The 18,170-nt window shown below is 33.1% G+C and overlaps 1 protein-coding gene across 1 annotated transcript in view; it reads right to left on the bottom strand.

Annotated features, from left to right (window-relative positions):
- Window positions 1-15,697: 15,697 nt before the first annotated feature.
- Window positions 15,698-18,170, bottom strand: part of LOC132543518 (uncharacterized) — a 73,968-nt gene continuing 71,495 nt past the window's right edge. Inside the window, exons 15-17 of the mRNA XM_060207033.1 lie at window positions 16,920-17,010; window positions 16,437-16,538; window positions 15,698-15,823 (exon numbers count right to left, since the gene is read on the bottom strand). Of these exons, the coding sequence (XP_060063016.1) occupies window positions 15,698-15,823; window positions 16,437-16,538; window positions 16,920-17,010 (319 nt within the window). The remainder of the gene's footprint in view (window positions 15,824-16,436; window positions 16,539-16,919; window positions 17,011-18,170) is intronic.

Here is an 18,170-nt window from a genome sequence, read left to right as displayed (position 1 = left end):
ATCAGGAGGCTAGTAATGTTGTCGTATACAACGAATCACATGCATAACTAGAGCATCACCTTGAAACAAATACTTGATAAGTAACTGAAGTGGGGTGGGGAAGTATTTACGTTATACAGTCTGACTTCTAGTCTGAATTAATGGCAGTCTTGGAAATACGGCAATACATGCATTAATATACATACAATTCTCAAAAAGGTGTTACCCTATTGTTTCGAAGTCAACTTAAAGTTAAAGGGATAAATATTACTGCTTTCACATGTGCATCTACCAATTTTATGGTAACTTTCTCGTGTAACTACCAATTCTATGATAACTTTCTCGTGTCACTACCAATTCTATGTTAACTTTCCCGTGTAACTACCAATTCTATGGTAACCTTTTGCATAACTACCAATTCTATATTTACTTTCTCGTATGACTACCAATTATATGGTAACTTTTTGCATAACTACCAATTATATGGTACCTTTCCCGTGTAACTACCAATTCTATGTTAACTTTCCCGTGTAACTACCAATTTTATGGTAACTTTCTCGTGTAACTACCAATTCTATGATAACTTTCTCGTGTCACTACCAGTTCTATGTTAACTTTCCCGTGTCACTACCAATTCTATGGTAACCTTTTGCATAACTACCAATTCTATATTTACTTTCTCGTGTAACTACAAATTTTATGGTAACTTTCCCGTGTAACTACCAATTCTATGTTAACTTCCCGTGTAACTACCAATTTTATGGTAACTTTCTCGTATAACTACCAATTCTATGTTAACTTTCCCGTGTAACTACCAATTCTATGGTAACTTTCCCATGTAACTACCAATTCTATGATAACTTTCTCGTGTAACTACCAATTATATGTTAACTTTCCCGTATAACTACCAATTCTATGGTAACTTTCTCGTGTAACTACCAATTTTATGGTAACTTTCTCGTATAACTACCAATTCTATGTTAACTTTCCCGTGTAACTACCAATTCTATGTTAACTTTCCCGTGTAACTACCAATTCTATGTTAACTTTCTCGTGTAACTACCAATTATATGTTAACTTTCCCGTGTAACTACCAATTTTATGGTAACTTTCCCGTATAACTACCAATTCTATGGTAACTTTCCCGTGTAACTACCAATTCTATGTTAACTTTCCCGTGTAACTACCAATTCTATGTTAACTTTCCCGTGTAACTACCAATTCTATGTTAACTTTCCCGTGTAACTACCAATTCTATGTTGACTTTCCCGTGTAACTACCAATTCTATGTTAACTTTCCCGTGTAACTACCAATTCTATGTTAACTTTCCCGTGTAACTACCAATTCTATGTTAACTTTCCCGTGTAACTACCAATTCTATGTTAACTTTCCCGTGTAACTACCAATTCTATGGTAGCTTTCTCGTATAACTACCAATTCTATGGTAGCTTTCTCGTATAACTACCAATTTTATGGTAACTTTCCCGTGTAACTACCAATTCTATGTTAACTTTCCCGTGTAACTACCAATTCTATGTTAACTTTCCCGTGTAACTACCAATTCTATGTTAACTTTCCCGTGTAACTACCAATTCTATGTTAACTTTCTCGTGTAACTACAAATTTTATGGTAACTTTCTCGTATAACTACCAATTCTATGGTAGCTTTCTCGTATAACTACCAATTCTATGTTAACTTTCCCGTGTAACTACCAATTCTATGTTAACTTTCCCGTGTAACTACTAATTCTATGGTAACTTTCCCATGTAACTACCAATTCTATGTTAACTTTCCCGTGTAACTACCAATTCTATGTTAACTTTCCCGTGTTACTACCAATTCTATGTTAACTTTCCCGTATAACTACCAATTCTATGATAACTTTCTCGTGTAACTACCAATTATATGTTAACTTTCCCGTATAACTACCAATTCTATGGTAACTTTCTCGTGTAACTACCAATTCTATGTTAACTTTCCCGTGTCACTACCAATTATATGTTAACTTTCCCGTGTCACTACCAATTCTATGTTAACTTTCCCGTGTAACTACCAATTCTATTTTAACTTTCCCGTGTAACTACCAATTCTATGTTAACTTTCCCGTGTCACTACCAATTCTATGTTAACTTTCCCATGTAACTACCAATTCTATGGTAACTTTCCCGTGTAACTACCAATTCTATGTTAACTTTCCCGTGTAACTACCAATTCTATGTTAACTTTCCCGTGTAACTACCAATTCTATGTTAACTTTCTCGTGTAACTACAAATTTTATGGTAACTTTCTCATGTAACTACCAATTCTATGTTAACTTTCCCGTGTTACTACCAATTCTATGTTAACTTCCCGTGTAACTACCAATTTTATGGTAACTTTCTCGTATAACTACCAATTCTATGTTAACTTTCCCGTGTAACTACCAATTCTATGGTAACTTTCCCATGTAACTACCAATTCTATGATAACTTTCTCGTGTAACTACCAATTATATGTTAACTTTCCCGTATAACTACCAATTCTATGTTAACTTTCCCGTGTAACTACCAATTCTATGTTAACTTTCCCGTGTAACTACCAATTCTATGGTAACTTTCTCGTGTAACTACCAATTTTATGGTAACTTTCTCGTATAACTACCAATTCTATGTTAACTTTCTCGTGTAACTACCAATTATATGTTAACTTTCCCGTGTAACTACCAATTTTATGGTAACTTTCCCGTATAACTACCAATTCTATGGTAACTTTCCCGTGTAACTACCAATTCTATGTTAACTTTCCCGTGTAACTACCAATTCTATGTTAACTTTCCCGTGTAACTACCAATTCTATGTTAACTTTCCCGTGTAACTACCAATTCTATGTTAACTTTCCCGTGTAACTACCAATTCTATGTTAACTTTCCCGTGTAACTACCAATTCTATGTTAACTTTCCCGTGTAACTACCAATTCTATGTTAACTTTCCCGTGTAACTACCAATTCTATGGTAGCTTTCTCGTATAACCACCAATTCTATGGTAGCTTTCTCGTATAACTACCAATTTTATGGTAGCTTTCTCGTATAACTACCAATTCTATGGTAGCTTTCTCGTGTAACTACCAATTCTATGTTAACTTTCCCGTGTTACTACCAATTCTATGTTAACTTTCCCGTGTAACTACCAATTTTATGGTAACTTTCTCGTATAACTACCAATTCTATGGTAACTTTCCCGTATAACTACCAATTCTATGGTAACTTTCCCGTGTAACTACCAATTCTATGGTAACTTCCCCGTGTAACTACCAATACTATGTTAACTTTACTTTACTTATATTTCATTACTTATTGTTCTGTTTTTGGAATTTTGTATGTTTGTGATAATAACGTTGCTAAAAAAATAAAATAATTTTGTTCCATTATTCGTATGCAATTGGAAAGATTTCAAAACTTAAATTCAAAACACGTTTAGTTCTGAAAATGTTTTCATGTTTTTTGTTTTTCAATTATCTACAAGTAATGAAAACAGTCTTCGTGTTAACAATGCAGAATCAACGATGACTCCGTATCGACATTCCACTCTTCCATTTACAACATCAGTCTACCCCTAAACGATGAGGAATTTAGATTACAAACCTAATTTTCAAATTTCATAAAATTTTACATGAAAAAAACCAACATATTGATAATAATCTATTAAACATCAACACAAACTTCTCGTAAAGGCATTTACCATTTGTTTCAGCTGATCAGTAACAAAACGTGACTGTCACAGCTAGGGAACGAGGTAGCCTATCTCTGTAAACATTTTTTGATGAGTTATACTGTTTCTCTGTTGAAAGGCAATACATACATGTGTATATCTAAATTCGGGAACGGTCTATCAAGCACTTCCTAGGAAATCCGTATGTATTTCCTCTAAATTAGGATACGGATACATCAGTGAGCAACTATCAATACGGATGGAGAAGATATCGTTAGGTTAAGCTGATGGCAGTATGAAAGATTATAAATATCCGCCTAACACCAAGTAATGTACGTGTCACTAAGATCTGTGGACCCTAAAATAACAAAAAACAGAATTGAGAAAAAAATGTGTTTTTCCTTCTCCCAGGCACCTTGTCACTGTATCACATACACGTGAACAGTGGATCGGGAATTGGTGCCAAATCCCTGTGCTATTACTTAAAGGGATATTGCTAAGTGTAAATGCGTTAATGATGGTTTGATTCCAGATGATCCTGAAATAATAACATTGATTGAATTATTAATATCGATGTTTTGTCTGTTTTTACCAGGTGTCAGTTTTCACGGCTTGTTCATATATATCTAACCTGATTTATTGGCGGTGTATGCATGACCTATTTTTGTTACCTGGGCCTGAATCCAGTGATCCAGTCAATCGAAACGTTTTTGAGAATTCTCCTTTTTCTCACACAATACGTATATTGTACTAAAACATAAAAAATCTATAAAAACTTAATCATGTTACCTGACACCCGAAACTTCTTTTGATGATTCATTTTTTCACAAGCAATCAAAAAAGAAGTATGGGTCGATAATCTCTCAGTCTTTTTCAACCCTTTTATTGACTTGCTCTTAAAAGCAAATGTCATGCCACTATTCGAACGAATGAAAACGTAGCATGCAAGCCATGGACTCTGGGTTTTAGAACGTTTTATTGTCGGTACAAAACATTTTGCTTTGCGCTTAAATAACATTACGTATCTTGTGAACAAAGCTATAATGTTTAATCTTTAATACTAATGTGCTAAGCTATCTATCAATATCTCAACTTATTGAAGAAACGGTCCATGTAAATGTCAGTGTCTTAAACTAAGCCCATCGTCGTATTTTAATTATATGTGATAATTGTTGTACATTTAACCAAATGAAATATACATGGCGTTTGTAACAATACATTCAGATCATTATCAGTTTAAAATGTCTTCCGCGATAAAATATTTTCAATTAGAATATGTATATATATGTCAACAGGACAAATGTAGGTTGTCAGTATGTACAAGCAGATATGAGATATTCGATCTGCGTTTTGCCTAGCAAGCTACACCATTACTTTATGAAGCATGAGATAACTTCAAACAAGTTCATTTCTCAACTTGTTTGAGGTAAATTGTCATAGAAGTGAAATACTTGTATATCAATTAGCTATTTCTGTGGGTTATTTTTTTCTATTAAAAATCGCAGATATAGTTTATATTTAAGCTAACAAGTGGCTGAATGCGTGAGACGCGAACCGCAAAAATTAATTGTTTTTCTATGTATTAATTGATAGCATGTAAATATCTGTTGACAAATACGAACTCCCGCGTGATATTTGAATTCAACTCCCTTTGTAATTACTCAAGTTTGATGAGGAATCGCAGATTATATTGTGTTGTTGTCTTTTGATAACCAAAGTGAAACCATACCAAACATTAGGACAATAACGAACCAGCCATATTTTGTAACCCGAGGTCAAATTAAGATTAAAGCAAAATGGTTTTATACTAGTATGGTTCAGTAAATACTTACGCTCTTAAAACATTAAGTATCATCCCTAGTGGCTACATTCCTCAGTGCTCGCTCATTTCTCAACTTTGATGAAAACTGAGGAAGTCATGCGTTACCCAATTTTCACGCTAAATCAAGCAATTCCTTTCACTATAAAGTTTGCCATTCCTGTCATTTTTCATTTATTTTTCCATACTGCGTAAAAATGATAAATCTGATTATATATGATCTAATTTTAATCTATTATTATAAAGTTATCGTTTACTATGGTGAATAAACAACTTTTTAGCATTCACTACAAAGGAGCGGCTTATGCATCAACAGTCATATTTCTTACTAATATTTTATTATATATTAATTATTACCTTGCTTTGCGTTATGTTGGTACTGAACGCAGGCTGTCATTCTGTATTAAGATGTACCTCTTTTGAATTTGATAGATTAAGGTTGTATTAATTGCTATCTGCAGAATTAAGTACAATAGATAAGGACACAGAGTGCGAGACAACAGGTGGTTAATACGAATTCTAATGTTAAAATAACATATCTACAGCTCCATTTTTGGATAATATCAAACGAATTGCAAAGCCTAATCTCCCTAACAGCGGCATACGTTCATTATCGTTGTCATTAGATCTGTTATTGTATGGCTCCCTGGGTAAGCGTCCTTCAGTTAGGAGTATCAGTATAAGATCTGTAAGCTTCCCACTATTAATCCTTTTGTTCTATTGTCAACTAAACGCCTATATCAAAGCTATTGGTCGATGAAATACGCGTCAGTGTCATAAAGTCGTTTAATTATTGAGTGGTATCATACAAATGATCATTTTAATTTATGTTCTAACATGTAGTTATTCTTAATCTATTATATATATGTATATATAATCAGCAGGTATGTCATACGTTTATGTTTAAATTTGTGTTTGCTGTCCAGATATCTTATTGGAAAGTTCGTCCACAGGCAATTTAAGTATGGATATTATGCTTCAAGTATAAAAGCAAGGTAAGTAAATAACAATTATTCTTTTTCATCCATCCGTTCTGTGTACAAATAACACATTTCAAGATTCATAAACGAACAACTTGATTCAGCATCTGTGATCTGTTAAGAGAACAGTGATAAGAACAGTAAGTATATGAATATATAATTAATGTGTATTTCATTAAATACTTTGGAGACCAATGTTGAACCTAAGGATCAGTAAATAACAAAACCAATAGAAAACCAAACAAAGGAAAGAAAACGAACCCAAAAAGCCAAGACAACAGCATCAACGAAACGATTTTTGGCTCGGTTTTGTATGATCATCGTGTAGTAGTATTATCCGCATTTATAATTGCCACGTTCGATTTAAAACAACAACATATTGATATATAAATCAATAAATGTTTTCGATTCAGGTAGTGATAACTTACATCATTTGTTTACATTCCAAAATTGAGTATAGCAACAACTTATCAATATTGTTAATTCAAGCAACTAGATACACATTTATGTATGTCAGATGAAGCAGCTAACAGGCAACAGAAACTTACAATCAGACATATCATTATTTGTTGATTATTAATTAAGTTATATCTCCTGAAAGGATTTTTATGCATCACTTTTGTGAGCGGGCTGTAGTTTCTGTCATATTTATTTTTCATGTAAAATTGATTTTACACTCTTGTAACTACAAAAGTCAACAAATTTAACCACAAATGTATTTATTTTGTAAGAATGAAGCCCTTGAGGCCTTGGAAAATATGAATAAATTAACAGACTTTACTAACTACTGTATGCCTACACTTGATAAAACTGGAATATATAAGTTACATTTGCAAATATTTTGTACATATGTCATAAGAATTCAGGACTCTGACAGCAATGTCAGTAAGTCTTATTGGATATTACACTTCACACGGTGACCGTCTGTATTTCTGCAGTAGGCAATATGGCCGCCGACGTTGTGGAGGTAGGATTCACTTCGAGATTAGATGCATAGATGCCAATATTAATCATGCTCTTGTTGTCAGTTTTTATATTCACTGGTTTGGTATCATAATGAATTCTGCAGGATACCACATCTGATCACATACTGACAATGAACAATCACAATTATAAGCGTAAAATATTGAGTAGTTACTAAGATTTATGAAGACCTTAGTATGTCTCAGAATTGGGACAGTGCCAAAATGCTTCCTCATAGTCCTTAATGAAAACTAGGAAATGACTTGGATATCTGACTATTATCAGTCGTAGACATAGACATGGTTTTGCAATGGTGTGGCCAACATCACTTAATTTAGGGATAACCTCCTGTATATTTTTGGCGCTGGCTAGGCTTCAAAACTATAGACCAGCCATCATTTATAGTTTGCCTTCTTGTCTTTTGTCCCTTAGTAGAACTTAAGACCAGTCTTCTTATACATTCGTAGTAAATACTATAATGAGTGTTATTGGACTATTTTCACTATAAAATCAATTCGTGTTGAAAACATCGTGGGGAATTAATGCTAAGTGGAAGAATAATAAATTTGATTTTAACATTTTATTTATCTATCTATTTTTTGAAAAAATGAGCCCATATAATCTATATTGTTTTTACGGTTTCTGTAGGTGGATCATCCATCGACTCAACGAGGGTACCGTGACTGGAGATTGAACAAACTACTAAAATGAAGACCAAACGTCCCCGACATTGGGAAATATTAAAACTACTTCTTGTGATAGTTGTGTTTGCTGTGGGAAGTATACTGCTTGAACTGTCCTTTTCTATGTCCCGTTACGACCTCATACAAGTTACAGAGGAAGCTATACCGGATGTGTTAAGGATAGAGGAAGTTCCTACACTCTCGCCGAATATTAATTACACTAGCAATGAAACGAAATACTTGAATTATGACGAGAACTTTACCTACCCTATGAATTTAAATTTAGTTTCTTTGATCAATGACGCAATTGATCATGGCAAACATATACCAATATCTGCCATAAACGCACATCCGTTTCATTATCTGGCGAAGCCGACATCATGTAACCTTCCGACCGAACCAAGAAGGCAGAAATCAATATTAGTCTTGGTGAAGTCTTACATAGGCAATGTTGACCAGAGAATTGCGATTCGGATGTTATGGGAAAAGATCCAGTATCCTTATATGTCGAAATTTTTCATTCTCGGAACATACAGCAAAAACATGATAATAAAACGCTGGCACATTGATCAGGAAATAACACTTTATCAAGACATAATTATGGAGGATTTCGTAGACGCCTATCTGAACAATACAATAAAAACAATTATGGCGTTTAATTGGGCTAGGTCTGTATGTCCACAAGCTGAACTGCTCCTCTTTCACGATGATGACTACCATATACAGTATGATAATCTTGCTATTTATCTAACGGATCTAACACGTGTGAAGCCTACTGATATATACATTGGCAGTCTTGCGGTGAACGCCCCGCCCTATCGGGAAAAACACGAGAGATGGTACCTTAGTTATGATGAGTACCCTTACAATGTGTTTCCACCATACGTAGGTGGCGGGGCATTTGTCGTGTCCAGTGACGTTGCGCAGAAATTCCAATTGGCGTTCCCTTTTGTAAGATACTTAGGTATTGATGACGTCTACCTCGGAATTGTGGCAAAGAAGCTGTCTATTTTACCAAAGAATGAAAGTAGACTCGATACAATATTTGTAGATACTTTTGCGAAGGAATGTTCCCACGAAGCGGAAAAGCTAGTTATAGAGAATTGTACCTTAGCACGTATTAAAAGGGAAATAACTGCCCTTAGAGATAAAATGGAGAAATATTTGGAAGAGAGAAACATACAAAATGTAAACATCAAATTTATTGATACTAAGACATACATGTCTTTCGATCACAACTTTTCTTATCCACTAAGAATTAACATGCAGGCGTTCGTTAATGGCCGACTAAGAAATAAGCTCAAAAACAGATATAATGCTATCAACTTTTTCCGTTATAAATGGCTTCATATCCCTAGAGAATGTTCATTCAAACAAAGTAAAATATACAATAAAAACATCCTTGTTCTCGTTAAATCATATGTGAAAAACTTTGAGCAAAGGGAAGCAATTCGGCAATTATGGAACTCTACACTAACATTGAAACAGAATATGGAACAAAATTTAGTATTTCTTCTAGGGCTAGGGTTACATGGCACTATTCAGTCAGATGTACATCTCGAAAGCGGAAAATATGGTGACATTCTACAGGCCAATTTCATTGACCATTATAAAAACAACACATTGAAAACCATCATGGCGTTTAACTGGGCAGTTGAAAGGTGTACCAATGTCGACTTGCTGTTGTTTCTGGATGATGACTACTATGTCAATAGGAAACGATTACTTCTATATTTAAGAAGCATTCCCAAACAACGATATTTGTATGTTGGAAATGTAATGAAAGATCAAATCCCTTACCGCGGAAAAGGCCACAGATGGAGTCTTGACGACGATGAGTATCCCTTTGACAAACTGCCAACATATGTAAATGGCGGAGCTTACGTTGTATCATATGACATTGCTCAGAAATTCCAAATTGCATTTCCCTATGTGAAATATCTTAGCATTGATGATGTTTACTTGGGCATAGTAGCAAAAAAATTAAAAATCATTCCACGACATGATAGTTTTTTTGATTCAAAAGAGAAAGACTCTTTTGTTTATGAGTGTTCCCATATTGCCTCTAGATTACTACACAATCAATGTCCATTGTCACGGAAAATTGTCATTTCAAACACAACAAAGTTGATAGATCGAAAACGCAGTTTCTGGAATAGATTTAATATATTTAAATTACCTGCTTTCAATAAAACTGTTTGAAACAAAACCGTTCATGTGTTTCTTTTAAGTGTACTTAAAAGACAAGGATAAAAAAACACTCTAGATATTAAAGACTTTTCAATGTAAATATCTAAACACTCTAGATATTATTGACTTTTCACTGTAAATATATGAACAGACAAGGATAAAAAACACTCTAGATATTATTGACTTTTCAGTGTAAATACATGAACAGACAAGGATAAAAAACACTCTAGATATTATACACTTTTCAGTGTAAATACATGAACAGACAAGGATAAAAAACACTCTAGATATTATACACTTTTCAGTGTAAATACATGAACAGACAAGGATAAAAACATTCTAGATATTATACACTTTTCAGTGTAAATACATGAACAGACAAGGATAAAAAACACTCTAGATATTATACACTTTTCAGTGTAAATACATGAACAGACAAGGATAAAAAACACTCTAGATATTATACACTTTTCACTGTAAATACATGAACAGACAAGGATAAAAAACACTCTAGATATTATACACTTTTCAGTGTAAATACATGAACAGACAAGGATAAAAAAATAGGCCAGATACCATCGGCTATAGGTTTAAAATATATGTAACATATTATTGTTCCAGTAATTACAAAATTTAAAAAAGAATGTTCCTTGAATAGAAAAAAAACGATAAACATCGCAACTCACGTTTTATGGTTATCAGTGTAGAGCGGAGAGCGGAGAGAATTTGTGATTTCCAAGGATCAGTTAAACGTTTGATCACGTTTTGTTTGACGAGTTCTACTCAACGAAATCAACGTTTGACATTTCAAACCTTTGATAATGTCGATTCGTGTTATATCATTTCCAAAAATAAATATTTCGAAAAGGCATATCAAAATATTCATATTATGTATATATATGGATAAGTGTGCATACCAAAATAGTGAATAATTCAAGCGCTTTTTTAGTTGGAATGTTTTGACAGAAGATTCGTGTCCGTCTTAAAGGAGACCTGATTTACTTAACAACCGCTAAACCTGTGCCTGTCTGTATTCATTAATGACTAAAGACATCAAGTAAAATATGGCTGTTAGATGATAGCTTGATATGAATGAATTACGCGGCAGGTGTTGTTTGATACTGGACAAATAATACATGGTAAACGGCAAGTATGCTGCCTTCTATGTAAGAAGTATAATAATCATTATTAAATATATAACGTCAATTTTTGGGGATGCATACCTGAAACAGTGAAATAATTGTTTGAATGGTTGGATAATTGGAAATCTGTCAATCGAAGCAAAGAAGAACCTGGGCCTGAAGAGCGGAAACGTGTTCTGAAAAAACGGAATTGTCACCAGATATGTCCATAGCCATGGCTCGCCCTTATTAAAAAGTGAGAAACGAAAGTTTTAGTTTCAAAAGAACTGCCGGCTGTTTGGTATCTTATTTGAATGAAAACAATGCAGGTTTAATTTCAATAAAGAAAAATATATTTCACAATGCCATTGTTAGTGAATTTGTTGCAAAGGAGATAATATTCTCTAAACGTTGTGTTATTGTTTACATGTACCAACAACCAATTTGTTCAAAATACATTGTATTTCAAAGTTTAAGTACGTCTGTTCAATATCCCTTATAAACTTTGCATTTAAATGTAATCTTATAAACATTATTGGTACTTAAAGATGATATACCCAATTGTATTGGCAATCTTTTAGATATGAAATATTGTGATATCTAGACTTATGATCTTGTTTGACAATCAAGACTTTATTAGTAAGATGTACTATGAATGATTTCTTTTGTTTTTTTCTGTCTTTTTTCTGACTTGTTATACAAATTAATTGCGGCCGGAAAATCTAAAAATTACATTTCACGCTTTGAGCAATATATGTTCATATCCTAGAAACGCATAGTCCTTATCTGAGTATATCTTATTGATATAGTGCTTTATGTAAATGCTTTCTATACATTCTTCTCGAACCGCTTGGCTCAACGTCAGGTCCTGAACATACTCTATCCATACCCGAGTAATTCAAAGTATTATTCATGGATATTGATTCTACACGGTTTGCTTCAACGGCTGGATTAAAAGTCCTGTCAAGAAACATAGAATGGTCATTGTACGTTTCACTTTGGCAAGCCATTTTCCTCCCGATTGAGCTACAATACTTTACTTAAGCTCAATAGTAAGACTAGCAATCCAGATGTATTCAGCTACATTTCAATGGGAGTTTCGACAAAAACCCATAAAAATAACAACATGTCTGCATGATTATTATGATTAACACGAAGACCACTGAAAAGGTATTGTTAAAAAACAGACAAGGAATCCCGAATAAGTAAGCGTCCTCATCGACGACACCTATCATGTCAATCCAAGTAAGTCATACCGCGCTATCAAACGAGAACAAGGTATTCAACAACAGAACCAACAAGCAAACTTACGACAATCACACATGTCCACTATATATATCGTATAGAATTGTAGTATATTTCTCAAGGATACCACTAAAACGACCGGAAAATTTCCCACAACATTCACCTGCACCTGCATATTTTGGGACCCTAAGTTACGAGTATGTCCATAGTCGACGACTTCCATTACTAAAATCGTGACAATGTTAACAGGCCCCTGAATATTGTATCAACTGTGACATGTAAACACCGTAGATTTGAAATGCAGGGAGGTTGCTAATGGAAAATTCACAATAAGGAAATAGAAATCATCATACTTAAACAGCTGTTGATGTAGGAACAGGTCGATATAAGCGGCTGATGTAGAGGGGTCTGTTGTGTTCTAGGTTTCCAATTCATGAATTAAGAAATCATATATCTGAAAGTGAAGTTAAACGACTTTGGAAGGCCTTTATGACCCATTTTGATCAGCTCTTTGATAACAAAGGGACACAGCTTTTTGGAAAGTGCCTCATTTTTTCAATTTCTTGAACTGGTCCGGAAATCCACTCTTTTTGTATTCAACAGATATCTTTCAAAGGTATTTTGATTACATTTCCCTGAAAGGTGTTTCGATTTTTTTGCTGTAAGAGGTTTTGACATTTGTCCTTTCAGCATTTCGCTGATGTCCTTGTTAATATTTTTTCAGTTATCATTTTTTGTTTTATTTCGTTTGAAATGAGAAAGCCTAAGAATTTCTTATTTAGCGGCATCAAAACATTTAACACGGTTTTATTAGAAGAGTTATTTTGTTGTTTCATTTCTATTCATTTAAAAACATAGTGTTTCCATCTGCCATTAGATCGAGCATATATTATACTACCCTGGGTTATTTTGTGCGAGTTGTACACAGAATTGGGATCCAACAGAGACATTGTCTCCTTTCTCTCCGTCTTCTGCTACAGTCTTCAGCGAAATCTATCTTAAAATTCAAATTACTGATAAATACATGATGAAATAGCATTTAGAAAATATAAGAAAGTATAAAGTCAATAATATTACAGAATATCCTCTATGAGTCAAGATGAAACCATAGCTGAAAACAGTGACTGTCTATCGGATAAATATCTAAACTGTGAAACCTCAACATATCTTTTTTTTTTCTTTTTTCATATGACACAATAAATAAATAAGATTCTAGGCAAAACATTGGCAGTGGAACAAGGTATCAGTACATTGATATGCAAACAAAATGTATTCTACTTATGTTTTTTAGCAATTACAACTTAAATATATGTATATATTTATATGTATCCTATAAGTAAGGTGCGAAGAATTTGAATTTACCAGCATGTACTCTAAATAAATAGGGTTATATGGTATGAAGGTATATTACTGTCTGTTCAAATGTATAAGCATGCGTGCTTTCTTATGTACCTCGGTCAATTCATGCGTGCACATGTGCATATGTTTGTGTGTATATATAAAGTTTTTATGCATGTTTCTTTGTATCATAATTATACTCTCAATATGTAACTAATATGTGTTCTATATTTAATTGTATACTTCTGTATGTGTGTTTGTGTATATATATGTATAAATAAGTGTGGGTATGTATGTGTGTAAGTAGGCATGTGAGTATGTACATGTATGTACGTGAATATGTATGTGTGTTTGCATGCATGTATATGAGGGTGCATGCATGCATGTTTGTATCTATATATTAATGCAAATATAAATATTTTCCTGTGTGAAAGTAAAAGGTTGAGTCAATACATGTTTGTAATAGGTACAAAAAAGATTAATTACTCATAATATGCTGTAGACAGGGCTTTTAACATAAGGGAAAAAACATCGCACAATCGATCAGGTGCTAGACTATGGTATATAAAAAACACTGACAATATGTTCCAGTCTTTTGCTAATATGTGAGCTGCTTTCGTTTACATTTTGCAGAATTAGAAAAACAAAATAGGTAACATGTCTCCTTAAATTCTAATGTATGAAGTATTTTAGTTATGAAATAATAATAGGAAACATCCTGAGACTGATTGCATTACATTTCTACCGAACCATGTAGTGCACTGTGGTGTTTGTATAGTATAACTTGTGACCTACAGTACTAAAATATTACGTAAATTACGAGCGACCGACATATAATTATCACAGTATAAGCTAATGCCAAAATGAATTATATAGGGTTAAACATCGTGATAAAAGATCTAAACTGTTTTACTTCATAAAAGAAATAACGCTTTGAAATGGTAAAACAGACCTTTATTTATTACAATACAAATTTACGTGGTATTGATTGAAATGAACATGAATATGCCATGAATTTATACTCCATGACCAACCTGTATAATTCTTCGGTTTCTCTACCGACGCAAGTTTTTTTAAGTGACGTCATATTTACGTTACATATTTTAGAGTACGCTACAACTGTACATTGTCGTTTTTAATCAACATATTTGCCATTTGTTTGAACAATTAAAACATATATTGAACCCGTTTTTGCATGAATACTTCTATAGAAAATAAGGGTATAAAGTTTTCTTATTGAACAAAGTAAGGGTTATCATATGAATGACGGATTGAAACAATGTAAATAATTAAAGAGACGATCTCGTTGCAGACACTATCCACCTTTTTTATAGACATATCATATGAAGGGAATGCCAACAACGTTTTAGAGTGTTGGAGCAGGTTTGTTTATCCATACAAATAATGAAAACTGCTTGAAAACCATCTATAATTTGTGTTTCTGTTTAATTTAAACAACATATGTATAGGTATAATGATCTTACAGTCAACCTGATAACATTATGTGATCTGAAAACATAAGAATTAATGTACAAAAATAGTATCTTATAGACATACTCAAAATGATGCGGGCGTGACATCAAGAATTTCAGAATTAAGATGTTTCATTGCTCCGTATTTGGATGGCAAATGTAATATTCTATAGATTTTATCTTCAGGTTTTAATAGAATCAAAACATTATTTGTGTTTATGTGTATTGACATTCTTCGAACCCGGTGGTTCCAGAGAGAAGCCAAACGTCCACCTTGTCAAAGTATGCTGAACCTCCATTATATCCCTTGTATAGAAGGTAACATGTTACTGCCCGGATTCCCTGTAATGGAAAAAATATCAGTAAGAAAAATCCAATCTAAAACAAAAACTTAATGCATTATGTCATACATTCTGTAACGACTATCCTTTTCAGCATGTAATATGTGTAGGTTATAGAAAACAAAAGGAGAGACAGGCCATATAACCTGTGTTGGCCCACTTGTTTGATCAAAGACTCATCCCTGTTCCAATACTTGTTCCCACTGATTTATGCAAATTTGAACCCGAAACAATTACTGATTTAAACATTAAGTCAACATTCGTTCATCCCAATAAAATAATGACTAGAATTTTGCTTTGCCAATACGCCATCTATTTAGGTCTTGTTCCGGGGTTATGACACCAGTTGTTTTATAACTTAATCCCGTCTTTCCTCTATAAAACCAAATAAAATAAAAATAAGATAAAAGAAAATTCGGTAAAAATTCTTCCAACCTAACAAAACCATTACTAAACTTAAACTCTCTTCCCACAATATATATATATAATATTATTTCGGGTTTGTACATCTAACCTATATATATGACCAATTGTATAACCGTTTCCTCAGCATTGAGCATTCGCGTTACAACTTGTATCTGAAATCACTGTGTATTTTAACAGTTTATAATCACCTTAGGTTGATCAATTGTAACTATAACACTGTTCCAGGTAGTTCCCTGTTGTCCACCTAAGAATGGCCTGTTTAATCCATATGTTCCAGATTCGTCTTGTAACTGTAAAGACGAAGTTAACTTACAACGTTTTACACATTATTACATTACAATAGAATGATAAATTAATGACATTTACATTATCAAACCAATGACAAAAATGAGGTATATGATCTTTTTGATTGATATTTTAAATGTCAGACATTATGACAGAAATCACTTCAAATGAACGTTTTTGATGGCGGATTACAAACTCATTATCATCAATATAGTTTACATACACTTAGTAGATTATTGTTATTCTTTTCGATGTGTCAAATTTTATCATCGTGGATTAAATAAAATCACGAAAATCCGAGGTTCTTTATAAATGGAAGCACAATTATGATTATTTATTTGAAAGCAGACAATGACTCGTGTTGTAAAGTTGTAAAACGCGCTTACCGTGACGTCACAGTATAAACTGAAATTGGTACTGCCCATGCCTACAGATCCGCTATGTTTTCCCCAGGCTTTTATTGCCATTCTTGTTAGACTGCAAATAAAGGTAATTGATACTAGTCGAATAAACATGTGGATTTTAGTACATATTCGAAATTTCATTTCAAAGATAGAATCAAATGTTATGTAATATTTTAACGAATATTGAATCATATACGATGCCAATAAAACATCTATCATTTCCAATATTTTACGCAATAATATTTCTAACACATTTCTAATAATGATTTAACCAGCCAACATTTCCAACATTCACGCAGGGGATTTCTAATACTCGTTGATAATGAAAACATACAATTCAAACATAATATAAAGACATTCAAGTCCGATCCCAACTTATAATGCAATCAATATGTCATTATTTTTCTTATTGCAACATTTGTGGACAAGTAAAACACAGTATTAATGAAATGTTCAAGTGCTAGGTTTACAATAAAAAACTAACCTATTGAAGTGATCAACAACACAGTATTGGAAATACTCTAAAATTGACCGACAAGACTCGACATTTCGTCTACTAAAATGATCAACTTGATTGTTGGAGCCATAGCATTTTCTTTTATTTTTCGCAGTTCCCCCCGGATTAAGGTCTTTAGCGTCACCAATGAGTCCTCAGAGAATGAAATAGTTGTATGATTACTATGAATTCCTTGTTTGGCTTTACAGTATCTAAATCTGACTTCTTATTGATTTTTTAAAAATTCTCTTTGTCACTGCTAAACCATGAAATGAAGATTTAAATTTTGAAACATTAGTGACCTCACGTTCTTATTTTATTTGGAATTTATTTTCTACAATTACTCATACCGGGCTGATTTCTAATACGGTATTCTAGTATCTGCTCGGAAACAATGTTGTATGGAGAAAGTGGTGATATATTTGTATCCTTAAAAATTGGGTCTTTTGTATAAGCATAAAGTTGTTTCATTTCAAATGACCCTTTATTTCGATATCACGGTTTCAGCATCCCAGATGTGATTGTGTTGTTCTGTTTTCAACGACTGAAAGGTCGAACAAAGACCAAAATACAAAAATAAAACCAAACCAAACAATCAAACAAAAAATCCCCCAAACAACACTCTATGGAGTATGAATAAAAAGGGGATTGACCAGGAAATTTTTTTTAAAAAAATCGATGAAATATTTATTCAAACACGGATTTAATGAAACTAGGACAAAATATGAAAAGGAAGA

This window comes from Ylistrum balloti, unplaced genomic scaffold (genome assembly GCF_031769215.1).
Source record: "Ylistrum balloti isolate Yb309-2 unplaced genomic scaffold, AGI_CSIRO_Ybal_v1 Utg369582, whole genome shotgun sequence".
Classification (NCBI taxonomy): Eukaryota; Metazoa; Mollusca; class Bivalvia; order Pectinida; family Pectinidae; genus Ylistrum; species Ylistrum balloti.
Note: the sequence above shows the minus strand (reverse complement) of the source record. Positions and strands in the feature narration are given on the sequence as shown.